The sequence below is a fragment of the Salmo trutta genome, chromosome 19 (genome assembly GCF_901001165.1).
Source record: "Salmo trutta chromosome 19, fSalTru1.1, whole genome shotgun sequence".
NCBI classification, from domain to species: Eukaryota; Metazoa; Chordata; class Actinopteri; order Salmoniformes; family Salmonidae; genus Salmo; species Salmo trutta.
In genome coordinates this window covers 29,746,060-29,760,731 of record NC_042975.1, presented here as the reverse complement: position 1 = coordinate 29,760,731, position 14,672 = coordinate 29,746,060, and the positions used below count along the sequence as shown (strand labels likewise).

The 14,672-nt window shown below is 42.0% G+C and overlaps 1 protein-coding gene across 5 annotated transcripts in view; it reads right to left on the bottom strand.

Annotated features, from left to right (window-relative positions):
• The window catches only part of LOC115154316 (nuclear receptor corepressor 1), a 101,657-nt gene that overhangs the window by 63,369 nt on the left and 23,616 nt on the right, over positions 1-14,672 (bottom strand). For all 5 annotated transcript variants that reach the window (XM_029700407.1, XM_029700408.1, XM_029700411.1 and 2 more), the window contains exons 6-12: positions 13,713-13,835; positions 11,689-11,745; positions 11,472-11,524; positions 5,744-5,810; positions 4,392-4,564; positions 1,628-1,718; positions 1,110-1,288 (exon numbers count right to left, since the gene is read on the bottom strand). In XM_029700407.1, the coding sequence (XP_029556267.1) occupies positions 1,110-1,288; positions 1,628-1,718; positions 4,392-4,564; positions 5,744-5,810; positions 11,472-11,524; positions 11,689-11,745; positions 13,713-13,835 (743 nt within the window). The remainder of the gene's footprint in view (positions 1-1,109; positions 1,289-1,627; positions 1,719-4,391; positions 4,565-5,743; positions 5,811-11,471; positions 11,525-11,688; positions 11,746-13,712; positions 13,836-14,672) is intronic.

Here is a 14,672-nt window from a genome sequence, read left to right as displayed (position 1 = left end):
AAGGCTGCTATACTAAGCCAACTAATGATAATGACATTAATTATTATAAAAACGAGATCAAGAAAAAGGTGTTATTATAAATATTATTTTTCAGACAAATTATAAATAATATCAGAGGCTGTTCTAACGAAGAAAAAAATAAAATAAGAAATCCATTATTACAGCAAAGATTAAAAACAGCCGAAATTGTGAAATTGTTTACTGGACATGTCGTTGCATGAGGCTTGGTGCTCACGAAATCAGTAGGCTATTAAACAAACACTCAAGCAGGCAACAAAAGCTGGATCAGTCTTATTTATGTAGATATACTGATGATTTAAAAACTCAGGCACATTTAACAGTTAGGCTATTGATTATAGACCTAATGAAGTTCGGGTTTCCCCTCTCCTCACTTTTCTTAGACAATAAGGCAAGGGCTGTTATCTCATCTCCTCATTCTGCTGCTGGCCCCAGTATTGTTCTCAATACCAATATGCTGGTTAACTTTGCTTTTATGCACATGGCGCCTTTTCTTAGACCATGTTGCCAATTCAACAGCACACTGATGCGTTTCAGAACCATGGACAGCGACCGCTATCCTACAAGGGAGAAAGCGCATTTGTTATAAAATAATATAATTTTTATTAGTGTTGCACCATTGTTCTTATGTAATATAACCATATACAATTTCAGTAGCACGTCTTAGACTGCGCCATCCCCACAGCCTCCTTAATGGATCAGTCCACTCAGTGCGAATCAGACAGGTGTCTTGTACACCATGATAATTTATTTATTTTTTGCTACTGCTCGACTAAAGAAATCTCGGTCGACCAACAGCCTATTGACCAAACAATCGACTAAATGGGGTTAGCCCTAGCTCCAAGTGATTTTAACTGAGAATCTGTTCAAAAGTATTCCTACACATAATAGAGATATGTGATCGCAGACAAATGTAAGCAAGGACTGAAATTGTTTAAATCAAAATATTGTCTGTTGGGCATCTTGTGGTCAATCTACAAATTTGTAATTATGTTCCAGCCCCCTGACCATCTGCTCAAGAATAAATCGTCCCACAGCTGAATCTAGTTGATGATCCCTGCTATAAGGACAACAAAATAACTGGAACTCACTTTTCTTTGAAGATCTCCTTCTCGTGTTCGGTCCACACATTCATGAACTGCCGAGCCTTGTACACCTTCATGGGGTCATCCGTCAGGCCGTTCATGTTGATGAACCTGACTCGCCTCTGCTCGGTGTCGTACATCATGGGTGGGATGACGGACAGCTGTCTCATCTGCTTCTCGTTATTCTATTGGACGAGAGGCGTTTTAGCGATTTCGATTTTTGTTAACCTTGTTTCAACTTGAACTTGACTCTGATGATGATTGAATGGCTGCATCCAGATTCTACACCGTTCTTCCTAAGTATGTACTTGCATACTTGGTCATTAATTTAAAAGCATAGGATTGGTGCAAGCATTGGCTGGAGGGAGTTTCAACCATTGTGAAATCCATGACAGGAAGTGCACAGAGAGAAGGATGGACAATCAGGATGAAGCCAATGACACGCCTACAATTCTTGAGAACTAGAGGAAGTGGTAATGGACGATGACCTTAAACTGAGAGGTTTCAAAGTTGACAGCACTCACCTCCTGTTCAGAAAGGCCATCGATGATTTCAGAAATCTCATGCTCGCTTCTGGCAATGGTCGCAGACATTCCAGTTCCTCTCTGACCAACCCTAAATTGGAGAACAAACACGGAAATTAAGAAACATAATGACCTTTTAAAAATACCAAATGTGCATCCTCCATATAACAATACTGGGTAGGTGCCATCACATCACAGTGTGCCCCTCCTTCCCTCATGACCCTTCCGTTACCTCTTCACTTGAAAGAAGAAAAACAAAGAGAGGCTAAATCAAGCTGTAACAAACAGGTTTTCTGAGAAATCTGCAAACTATGCAGGGAAAACATGTTTGCTAACAAGGCTGTTTAAGCATTGAGGAAGAAGTTTACCTCCCTCACCACTCCTTTAATCCTTAAGAGTCGATTGATGCACCCTTCAAAATCTGTCTGTTTAAACTAGCGATATTTTTTGTATGGGCTACGTCTCAATCCACCGCATTCGCCTATGTCGGCCTTCCACATCTCTAGTGGAAAGTGGCAGAGCTACAGCGCCATTTGACATCCCAAAAGTCAGTCATCTCACAAAAACGTAGGTAGCATCCGAACGGTTTGGCCCAGAAACTAATATGACCACTACCTAGAAAGATGACTCATGAACATGATGGTGTTCTCTGTTTTGCTCTACAACCCCTACAAGTGTCACGTGACTCTTCTGAAGGTAACCCGGGACCGGTTAAAAATTTTTTTTAATGGTTGTGCCCCCCCCCCCAAATATTGTTAAATATGGGTCCACATTTTTTTTATATAATCCCAGCTCTCATATCTTCTAGATATTGGACAAACACTTGAAAACCTTATTCCTTATGATACATTTGACTGAATGCTCTGCCATTTATTAAAGTGTATTATTCAATGCATTTCTATGGGCCATATCAGTAAAGGTCAAATTAAATTTTTATTTTATACCTACAGGGGTCCTAAAATTCAAAATCCGTAATTTCCGGACTATTAAGCGCACCTGAATATAAGCTGCAACCACTGAATTAAAAAAATATATATTATTTTGAACATAAATAAGCCGCACGTCTATAAGCCGCAGGTGCCTACCGGTACATTGAAACAAATTAACTTTACACAGGCTTTAACGAAACACGGCTTGTAACAAAAAATTGCAGCGTGAGTCAATTCCTCACGCTGCTGTTTCCGTCTTATCATCGACTCATTAAAGACCAAGCTCCCGTGCAGCAGCTCTATTTCCTTTTCCAACAGCCAGATCAAATTGCCTTCAACTTGAAAGCTGCATCATATGCATTTCTCCGTGTCTTTGCCATGATGAGGGTGACAAAATGACTACCGTAATCAGAATTATGGGAAGTTTGAGAGCGCTCGATTTAATCTAAACAGTAAACAAAAAAGTTGTTCGACCTTAACCCGTTCGGCAATTTCATTGGTCTAATGAAAGCTTCATGCCGCCAAAAAACTGAGCACATCACAGAATGTTTTTTTGAAAAAAAAAAAAAAAATTTAAAGCGGGAAAAATCCATATATTAAACGCGTCATTGTTTAAGCCGCGAGGTTCAAAGCCTGGAAAAAAAGTTGCAGCTTATAGTCCGGAATTTACGGTAGCTAAATGATCCATGGTATGACCAAGTTAAAACAATTCCAAATGTTAGCTTAGTCGAACCCCTCTCCCCACAGAAGACTTTTAGGGGTTAACCTACTTTATTTTAAAATAAGTACAAATTAATGATTAAAAAAAAACATTTTACAAAGTTTACATTTAGGGAGTTTGGCAAATGCCTTTGAAGTGGAAAACTGAAAATCACAAGGATCAAAGACAAGTAGAGTTGCTTCCTTGTTCTTATGAACTTGTAATGGTGGTTAATGTCTTAATGCTGGGGCAACAATAGCCCCAGTAGCACAAAAGGCAAAGAGCTAACATGAATCCAATTAAACATAGCCAACATGTTGTGACCAAACAAGTTAATCTTTGAATTGACTGAAATCATTCAAACTGGGGGGAAATTACTGCATAGTGGACTAGTAACAAATACTTCTGAAAAGGACACAATTAACTTTTTAATCTGGACTGTATTGCATCATGAATCAACATGCCTTGACACATCCTGACCCAAATGTTGACTCTTTATGGCTACAATGATAGCATCCAAAATATGGGGGAAATTCTCAAAAGGAAATAGTTTAAAAACACAGACCAGGGACATTGGTGTACAAAAAAAAAGTGGGGGGGGATAAATGTGCTAGACTTTTGAGGCTAATCACTGCTTGCGCTTTCTTTCTGCCTGGTCTAGTACTACCAGTCTGAACAAACAGCCCTGACCTGCCTATTAACAGCCTTGCTCTGAGATTTCAGCGAAAGACCCATGCCTGTGTGCCAGGAACAGCCAGACACTGGCTGGACTCTGTCCCCTGACACAGCCAGCTGATAAGCCCACTGCAGACTGCCTTCAGCACACCACCTAGGATGCATCTGAATAGTGTGAAGAGGCCTCCACTCCTTGTTTCATCTCCATCATTATGCACTGACCTGAAAGAAACTGGACAATGATAGCAATTTCTTATTATATGAGGCACTGATTGTATTGCTTTCACCTTTGTTGTGTCAAAACAGTGGGAAGAGGGGAGGAACCTCGTCAATGCATTTTGAGGCGGCGGCGAGAGGACGCAAGCAATCAAGGGAAGACTCTAGATTAATCTGCTACATCGTAGCCGCCAGGCAGAACAAGAGAAAAGTTGAATTACAGTTCACTGTTCACTCAGTTTACCTCTGGAAGCGCTCCTGCTGCTCTCTCTGCTTGCGTATCTCGGGGAACTGTCTCTCATAGTACTCTCTGGTGCGGCTATCTTTGGCCTTGCGACGCGGGTTGTTCTCTATTCGCTCCACCTTCTTCTCCCACGCCTCCATCAGCTGGTCATAGCGCTGGCAGATGTTCTGTTCCTGAACCACACAATAATACACATTTATAAAAAGGGGATTTGAATGTTGAGGTACAAAATGATGATGGTGACCTTAAGCAAACCTTAGCCATTTGCTTTCAGAGGTAGGTCAAGATAACCATGGCTAAGTAGAATGTATCCAAAATCACACATTTTCTGCTGATGATACCCTGCCCTATTGGTCATATTTCACCTCTCAAAACATAATGCTGGCCACAACTGTCAAATCCAGAAAGTTCCATTTGCCATCTTGGACTTGAAATGTGAGATGTTTGATGTGGAACATTACGGCTTTTACAAATGATGTGCATTAACCAAGCATTTACTGTTGCAAAAGAGAAGAGCTAGAGAGAGTCCCATACACGGAGGACAATACAGCCTTGTTTCCACTCAACCAGCAAGGGCCAAACAAGCCACCTTCCTCTTGGCAGGTGGCCAAGCTGCGCACTGTGCTGCAATTGTCCTGACCCTGCCTGGAAGCAGCCAGCTAAAAGTCGCACTCAGTTAACCATAGCAAAGCTACCTTTATCATTTAAAAAAGGAAAACGTTTACAATGGGGGTGATCATTAGTAAAAACTATATTTAACTATGGGCTGACTAACTGATAAGAGTAATTTCGCTAGCCAGTGCTGTTTCGGTCTGAGGTCTGTCCCTTTGATGACATTGGTTACTCAATCCATTGACTATTGGAAAGCCACTAATTGGACTTGCAGTACCATACTAGTAGGGATGCAAGGAGATACCCTGTTCAAACAGAATTAGTGTTATAAACATGTCAACCATGAAATTATGAAACCAATAAGAGGGCATGTAAGCTGAAGCTAGTGTGCGTGACTGCCACCTATTAATTTAAAATTCAATTGGTGTCAGAGACCTGCAGAGGACAATAAAACGCCACCAAATTGAGAAACGCGATGCAGTTTAACATACTGTGTACGCATACAGTTAGAGTTTGCAAATGGGGTAAACAATCAAAGTATTATTGGCCATGGTCCGTTTGGGTCATCTCTATGAGAGCACAGTTTGTGTGGTGGAGATTTACGACCATGTCAGTCAGGCTGTCCGTGTGTGTTTGGGTTCAATTGTGTGTATCAGTCTGTTTTGTTCAAAGTATTCAACACATTCCTTGAAGTTTCCTTCCCTTGAATCCCTCCCTCAACAGCAGGGAGAGAGACTTACCCTTTGTTTACGAGCATGGTTCCTTCTCTTGAAAAACAGAATCAGCTTCTTCCTCATCACTTGATTACTGGGAGAGAGATGAAACAAAATTGTTCAGTGAGGTGTGCACTGATCTAGGGCCCATAGGGACACTACTGTTACTGTAAACAATACAACAAAATGATCCTGTAGGAAATAGTAAACAGGTACACAATATTATATGCTCAAAACATGCCTATTTAATAGCACTAAAATAGTCAACCTAACAATCTGCCTTTCACCTCTCCATGGATATAAAGAAATCGATAAGGAGAGGATCCTGTATCAACAACACAACCGCTGTCCATCATTGGTCAAAAAGAGCTGGGCAAACAACATCACTACTTCCTTCCTACAACACAGCAGCAGACTGCAGAGTCATTACTTTAGAGGGGCACCAAAGCCATAGAGGGGAGAAAACATCTGTGGTGTAGTAAATAGCATTCTCTCCAAAAGCAACATGCAGTGGATGAGGTATTTCACAAAGAGATTGCAGACACAGTAAACAATCCTGAAGAAACAGGGTCATTTTAGATGTTATTTACTTGCCGTCTGATCGGTGTGTAACAAGTACTTTACACACACACGGGCCATGGGAGGTGCTCTCATTACCTTAACTAGGGTTGCAAAGGGTCGGGAACTGTCCGGTAAATGTCAGGAATTTTTCTGGAAATTTTCCATGGGAAGTTACGCCAGGGAATTTTGCTTAAATTCATTAAAAAAAGTTAGCTTATAACAGTGAACCTTTTATGTTGGATACAGAAAGCAATTCTAGGTCTTGTGGCATATTTTGGTTTAACTATCCCCAATTCAATGAATTGCACCTTCCGCATGCACAGTGCACTCTTCCATCACATGTATAGTCGTGGCCAAAAGTTTTGAGAATGACAAATATTAATTTTCAAAGTCATCTGACTCAGTTTGTATGATGGCAATTTGCATATACCGTAATTTCCGGACTATTTAGCGCACCTGAATATAAGCCACACCCACTGAATTAAAAATATATATATATTTTGAACATAAATAAGCCGCACGTCTATAAGCCGCAGGTGCCTACCGGTACATTGAAACAAATGAACTTTATACAGGCTTTAACGAAACACGGCTTGTAACAAAAATAAATAGGCTTTAACGAAACACGGCTTGTAACAAAAAATACAAAATTAGCAGTAAACAGTAGCCTACCAAGAAAGTCATTGGTCACCATCTTCCTCCTCCTGTGCACTGAAACCATCTCCTTCGGTGTCGGAGTTGAATAGCCTCAGAATTGCTTTATCCGATATTGGATCGTTTTCATTGTTGCTCTCGTCACTTTCATCCGGAGGCAAATCCCCCGCTGAGCCCTCTTCAACACGCAGCAGTCCAGCCTTTCGAAACCCGTTGATGATAGTGGATTTTTTGACAATGCTCCACGCTGTCAGGACCCACAAATTTGAAAGCGGAAAAAAATCCATATATTAGCCGCGTCATTGTTTAAGCAGCGAAGTTCAAAGCGTGGGAAAAAAGTTGCGGCTTATAGTCCGGAATTTACGGTACTTCAGAATGTTATGAAGAGTGATCAGATGAATTGCAATTTATTGCAAAGTCCCTCTTTGCCATGCAAATGAACTGAATCCCAAACAAACATTTCCACTGCATTTCAGCCCTGCCACAAAAGGACCAGCTGACATGTCAGTTATTCTCTCGTTAACACAGGTGTGAGTGTTGACGAGGACAAGGCTGGAGATCACTCTGTCATGCTGATTGAGTTCAAATAACAGACTGGAAGCTTCAAAAGGAGGGTGGTGCTTGGAATCATTGTTCTTCCTCTGTCAACCTTGGTTACCTGCAAGAAAACACGTGCAGTCATCATTGCTTTGCACAAAAAGGGCTTCACAGGCAAGAATATTGCTGCCAGTAAGATTGCACCTAAATCAACCATTTATCGGATCATCAAGAACGACAAGGAGAGCAGTTCAATTGTTGTGAAGTAGGCTTCAGGGAGCCCACCAGGACGGTCTCCTAAAGTTGATTCAGCTGCGGGATCGGGGAACCACCAGTACAGAGCTTGCTCAGGAATGACAGCAGGCAGGTGTGAGTGCATCGGTACGCACAGTGAGGCGAAGACTTTTGGAGGATGGCCTGGTGTCAAGAAGGGCAGCAAAGAAGCCACTTCTCTCCAGAAAAAACATCAGGGACAGGCTGATATTCTGCAAAAGGTACAGGGATTGGACTGCTGAGGACTGGGGTAAAGTCATTTTCTCTGATGAATCCCCTTTCCGATTGTTTGGGGCATCCGGAAAAAAAGCTTGTCCAGAGAAGACAAGGTGAGCGCTACCATCAGTCCTGTGTCATGCCAACAGTAAAGCATCCTGAGACCATTCATGTGTGGGGTTGCTTCTCAGCCAAGGGAGTGGGCTCACTCACAATTTTGCCTAAGAACACAGCCATGAATAAAGAATGTTACCAACACATCCTCAGAGAGCAACTTCTCCCAACCATCCAGGAACAGTTTGGTGACGAACAATGCCTTTTCCAGCATGATGGAGCACCTTTCCATAAGGCAAAAATGATAACTAAGTGGCTCAGGGAACAAAACATCGATATTTTGGGTCCATGGCCAGGAAACTCCCCAGACCTTAATCCCATTGAGAACTTGTGGTCAATCCTCAAGAGGCGGGTAGACAAACAAAACCCCACAAATTCTGACAAACTCCAAGCATTGATTGTGCAAAAATGTGCTGCCATCAGTCAGGATGTGGCCCAGAAGTTAATTGACAGCATGCCAGGGCAGATTGCAGAGGTCTTGAAAAAGAAGGGTCAAAACTGCAAATATTGACTCTTTGCATCAACTTCATGTAATTGTCAATAAAAGCCTTTGACACTTATGAAATGCTTGTAATTATACTTCAGGATTCCATAGTAACATCTGACAAAAATATCTAAGGACACTGAGGCAGCAGACTTGTTGAAAATTAATATTTATGTCATTCTCAAAACTTTTGGCCACGACTGTACAGCTGATTCTCAAAATCTTGCACACTAATGAGATGATATAGAGCCCACACTACTACACTGCCTGAGTCAAGGACTACATGCTTTCTGGTAAGTTTTGATTACGATACTGTGTGGGGTGAATAAATTGTATATGACATTTTTTGATAACTAGTAAATAGTCATCACTGCAGCTAATGTAGAAGGAAAAGCTGTGTACATTTGCAAATACTGTGCCAAATCATATGTGAAGAAGGCAACAAAGATGCAGAATCATCTGGCCAAGTGCATAAAGCTCCCCCAGCGCTCACAACAAGCAACCTCTGACGAAAGCCCCTCCACTTCAATTCAAGGTGAAAATTATGAATCAGACACCTTATCAATAGCAACAGCTCATGGTCCTCCTGAATCAGAAGATTTTTTTTGACTCAATGGAGGAACGTAGTCAGAGAAATGCTGATGAATGTTTTGCTTGAGCTGTGTATGCAACTGGTTCAACTCTGATGCTCACAGGCAATGTGTATTGGGAGAGATTTCTGAATGTTCTTCGCCCAGCATACACCTCTCCAACCAGACATGCTTTATCCACCCATTTGCTGGATGCAGAGTTCAACAGAGATCAAGGTCAAGCAAATCATAGAGAAAGCAGAGTGCATTACAATCATCTCTAATGGGTGGTTGAATGTTCGTGGGCAAGGAATAATTAACTACATCATCTCCACCACTCAACCAATATTCCACAAGAGCACAGACACAAGGGACAACAGACACACCGGTCTCTACATTACAGATGAGCTGAAGGCAGTCATCAATGACCTTGGACCACAGAAGGTATTTGCAATGGTGACAGACAAAGCTGTGAACATGAAGGCTGCTTGGTCTAAAGTGGAGGAGTCCTACCCTAACATCACACCCATTGGCTGTGCTGCGCATGCATTGACTCTGCTCCTCAAGGACATCATGGCACTGAAAACAATGAATACACTCCACAAAAGAGCCAAGGAAATGGTTAGGTATGTGAAGGGTCATCAAGTTATAGCAGCAATCTACCTCACCAAGCAAAGTGAGAAGAATAACAGCACCACATTGACGTTGCCCAGCAACACCCATTGGGGTGGTGGTGTCATGTTTGACAGTCTCCTGGATGGGAAGGAGTCTCTCCAAGAAATGGCCATATCACAGTCTGCCGATATGGACAGCCCCATCAAGAGGATCCTCCTGGATGATGTATTTTTGGAGAGAGTGGTAAGCAGCCTGAAACCTATAGTAGTAGCAATTGCACGGATTGAGGGAGACAATGCCATTCTGTCTGATGTTCAGACTCTACTTGCGGATGTAAGAGAAGAAATCCGTACTGCCCTGCCCACTTCACTGTTGCGCCAAGCAGAGGAAACTGCAGTTCTGAAAGATATCAAAAAGAGTGAAGACTTCTGCCTGAAGCCCATACACGCCACAGCGTACATGTTGGACCCCAAGTATGCTGGCAAGAGCATCCTGTCTGGTGCAGAGATTAACAAGGCCTATGGTATCATCATTGCTGTGTCTCACCACCTTGGCCTGGATGAGGTCAAGGTTCTTGAAAGTACACTTCCAAGCAAGGGCTGTGGGATGGAGATGCAATATGGCAGCTGTGCCAACATCTCATCAACCACCTGGTGGGAGGGACTTTCTGGATCTGAGGCTCTTTGCCTTGTTGCCTCAATCATCCTCCAAATCCCACCAACATCAGCTGCCTCAGAGCGCAACTGGTCCTTGCTTGGGAACACACACACACCAAAGCCCGCAAAAGCCTGACCAATACAAGGGTTGAAGAATTGGTGGCCATCCGGGAAAATTTGAGGCTTTTTGAGCCTGACAACGAGCCATCCTCAACAAGGTTGGAAAGGGACAGTGAAGACAAGGCCTCAGAGTCTGATGTTCAAGAGGTGGACATTGAGGAGGTCCAGGGAGAAGACATGGAAGCCTGAGAGGAAGACAACCAAAGCTTTAGTTTAGACTATGATTTTACAGATATGTTGAAAACGTTTTTGGGAGATGCGATGGATCATTGGGGATCATTCAATATTCCCTTTCTTTTGTTGTTCAGTGAAATCATTCCATGTGAAGAGTCAACTCATTTAATTAAAGTTAAATTCGTAACTAAATGTTTACGTTTTTTCTTCTATTGGAAGGATTTAATCATTTGCAATTATGCCTACTTACGATAAGGTAAAAGGTTTATGTTTCTGTCTCCATATGATATGGTAAATATATCCAATGTAAAAAACATCTACATTTAAATGGTATTAATATCAATTTGCATACATTTCCGTTAATTCCCATATATTCCTGTTAATTCCCACAGAACGTTTCCACCTCTGAATATTCCCAAAATGTGCAACCCTACACACCATCTCTACTTTGGACACCATCGCTGAGGGGTAAGAACAGTGGTTGGGCCACCTTAAGCACAGAGAAGAAGTAAAGTCCTCAACCGTAGGCCAGTTTCTCATGGTTAGACCCAGACAGCCTGGCCTTCAACCCTACCATCTACACCACTACATTAACCTAGCTATATGTTTCCTTCATTTTACACCGACGGATCCTCTTTTTCAATCTTTCTCACGTGTGTCAATGGAGCAAACAGAGAATTCATGACCCGGCTGACAGTGCAGACAAAACTCAACCATTAGTTATCAAAATAGATGGTTCATATACACACACCATACATGCAAGAAACAAAGTGCATACTCACGTCTTTATGTTGTCATGGTAAACTTTTGTATCCGATGGCTGATTATATAGGGGCTAAGAAAAAGGGGGGGGGGGGGGGTAGAAATCAGTCTAAGTAATGACTTTCATTAGCTACTAGTATTATAATAGCTCAACTCATTGCTACCACATGCAGTTTTTCAAAGAACCTTATCTAGGAAACAATCATTCAACCACTGAAAACCCCCTCAACCACCTACCAGTTCAACCTTAGGACCAAGACCTTCGAATATCTTATGGGCCTCTTCAGCTTTTTTCTGAAATGTAATAAAATACAATATGATGATAGTTAGTAGGTCTCAAAATAATAGAAACCCGTCACTCAAAGTAGTAGTCCTTTGTGATTTAACACACTGTGTCCTGCAGGCTCTGTGGTTCCGTGTTTATTACAGCTGCATAAACTCTTGCCAGCGTAGGACAATAAATATTTGGACACATTAATTTCCTAAATATCTTCCCTTTTTTCCCCTCAACTAGGTACAATTATATAAAAGAAACGCTCCAATATTTTAGACTCCCCAAGCGTCTGAACTCTGAAAATACCACGTCTTTTTTCCCAGGCAGCACTATGCGGCGAATCTCCCTGCCCAAAAGAGGAAAGCCAAGGGAGATTGTCGGGCAAGGTTATAAAACTAGTTTCAATAAGAAGCTCAATCAGCTGAGCGAGTGACTGAATTAATTCTCTGAAGCATGTGATCTCCATGTACTGTATTTGCAAACTATTTTACATAACTAATAGGAATGTGTCCATCTCTGAAAATTTTTTGCATATTGTTTGCTTGTGATTTTTTGTGGTTTCTAAGCTTTTGTCCAAATTACACAAAGAATTGAGAAGCTACAGTTGTTTGAAAAGCAGACACACAATACAAAGACAGAAAATAGTGTTCCGGTAGAGCATAATTAATAGACCTTGGCAATAGTGACCGATCACGTATCACACAAGACTGTCAACTCTGTAAAATAACAACCTAAAAACACGTAAAATAAAAATAAAAAAAAATGATCTTTTCATAAAAACTCTGCCCAGATACTGCTGTGGCAGATAACCAAGACCACAAGGGGAATGTTCTACGTGGCCCGTAGCTCTGCTCTCACAGGCTGGGCTGAGGAGAAGCCTTCCTGCTAAAAGGGTTAATGGCTGCCTGAAAAGGATGCAGTGCAGACACGACCAACAGTAACCTCCACACACACACACAGTCCCTCCCTTTTCCTTCTGCTAAAAAACACAAGATACACGCAGTCTGTGGCTGTACTCCTTTGCTCAGCCGGGGGATTGCGCGGGAGCAGTTGGCACTCCCTCACATGCTACCTGCCTTACCTGGGACCACTTTAGAGATAACCGTTTTTCTACAGTAAAAAGACTACAGTAGCCACTAGGATGTAGACAAACAAGGCAACCATGACTGCAGATGTATAACATAGCAGTAAACCCATTTACTGTAGTCTCAAAATGATTAAACATTTATATTATGTAATACATTTTATTTTCATTTCTATTTCAAAATGGAGCACACTTTGTTAATAGCATGTATTAAATCATATGAAATAAAGTCATTCAAATAATTTGACTCACCCACATCATTATACCTGGATGCAAAAGCATCAACTCTGAAACAGTTTTATTTGTTTGGGCTAATGGGTAATAGCTTCTACCTGAGCACATGGCACATGGCAATTGCATGCAATTCTGTACTCAGTCCCTCTTTCCCATTTGTTCATTGAGCAGCGCTGCTGTGTGAGCCAGGCGGGGAGAGCTACTATAGCGCTGCACAATTCACAGCCATGTCGCGGACGCAGGCAGTGACTCCACTTCCGGCAGGCATCATTTTTTGGGAGAGCTGGGACACTCTTTACGATTTTATACTCACCCTTTCTCTCTCCAAATGTCTCACTCGCTGACAGAAATACACACGAGCAAAATACACACATACAATTCACACACAACTCCACAGGGACCGTCTTGAAAAAATATCAATGATGCATGAACAACAAGACTTTACGGAATCCTGGATGACATTCAAGCCTTTCTAGCCCTAGAAACTTATACACAAGCATTGTAAGACTTAAGTACTGCTTTGCATTGCCCCTCCAGATTCATAACTTTTTGCATGTATGGAGTAGATAACAGTACCAGAGACATGGAGAGTTGTCTGTGTAGTCACAGGTATAATAAAGGTGGAGTGCAGCATGTGTACAGTAGAGGAGGATTCCCTGGTAAACCCACCCTGTTCTCGTCATAGATGATCTGGACAATGCTGCGATGCTTGTTGTGTTCCTGTGGTATGGGGGGAGGGGTCACTGGCTTTTCTGGCTCCACTGGCTTTGCCGCTTCCTCCTCCAGTTGTTGCTAAGAGACAACATCAACACATCACCTATGTCAATAAACGAGTGTGTGCTCAGACAAACACACACAGGAAAATATATGGTAAACTTCCTCTCCTCCATAAATCATACAATTATAAAATTAGGCATGGGTTTCATGCTGCATATTCACGCTTTCTAATTCCACCTCATTTCAGCTAATGGTGGTGGCTGGACAGGAGGACAAGGCTAAGTGTTAATCTGATTCCAGTCTCTGATATGTGAGGCTCATGACGGATTATTCCCCACCCACTTGTTTTAGGGCATTTATTTTAAGAGCTCTGTAATGTAACTGATAATGGCTGATCTATGCACCATCTAAGACTGTTGACAGATAGTTGAACTTGTAGTGTGTGTCCAATAGTTGAACTGCTGTGTCTGTGTGCGTTTACATGCTTAAGTAAACAACCTGGTTATAGAAAGCCACCTGAGATTAGGGGCTCCTGGAATACCTTGAATAAATAAATCTCAGAAAATCCTGGGAAAAGCTTCAGAAAAACATAAACATTGACTTCTCCCAAAGCCAAGCACAGTTTACCTTCCTGTCTAATGAGTAGGGATTCCAAAAATATATGTTTTTTTCTATCCAACCACAAAAATGTTTAAAGCAAGTTAATGCTCGTGTCACCAGGTCAGGAAGAGCGCTTGACATAGCAAATAATCCCACAGGCAGGGGGGGGAAACCTGTAGCTCTGCCTGGAGATGAGTGGCCCTCCCTGAGACTACTAGCTAACCTGTGGGGCTTAGCTTAAGGCCCTTTAACCATGCCTGGCTCACTTCCAACAGAGACTGGTTCATTTCCACCTCCTTGTCACTGAGACGA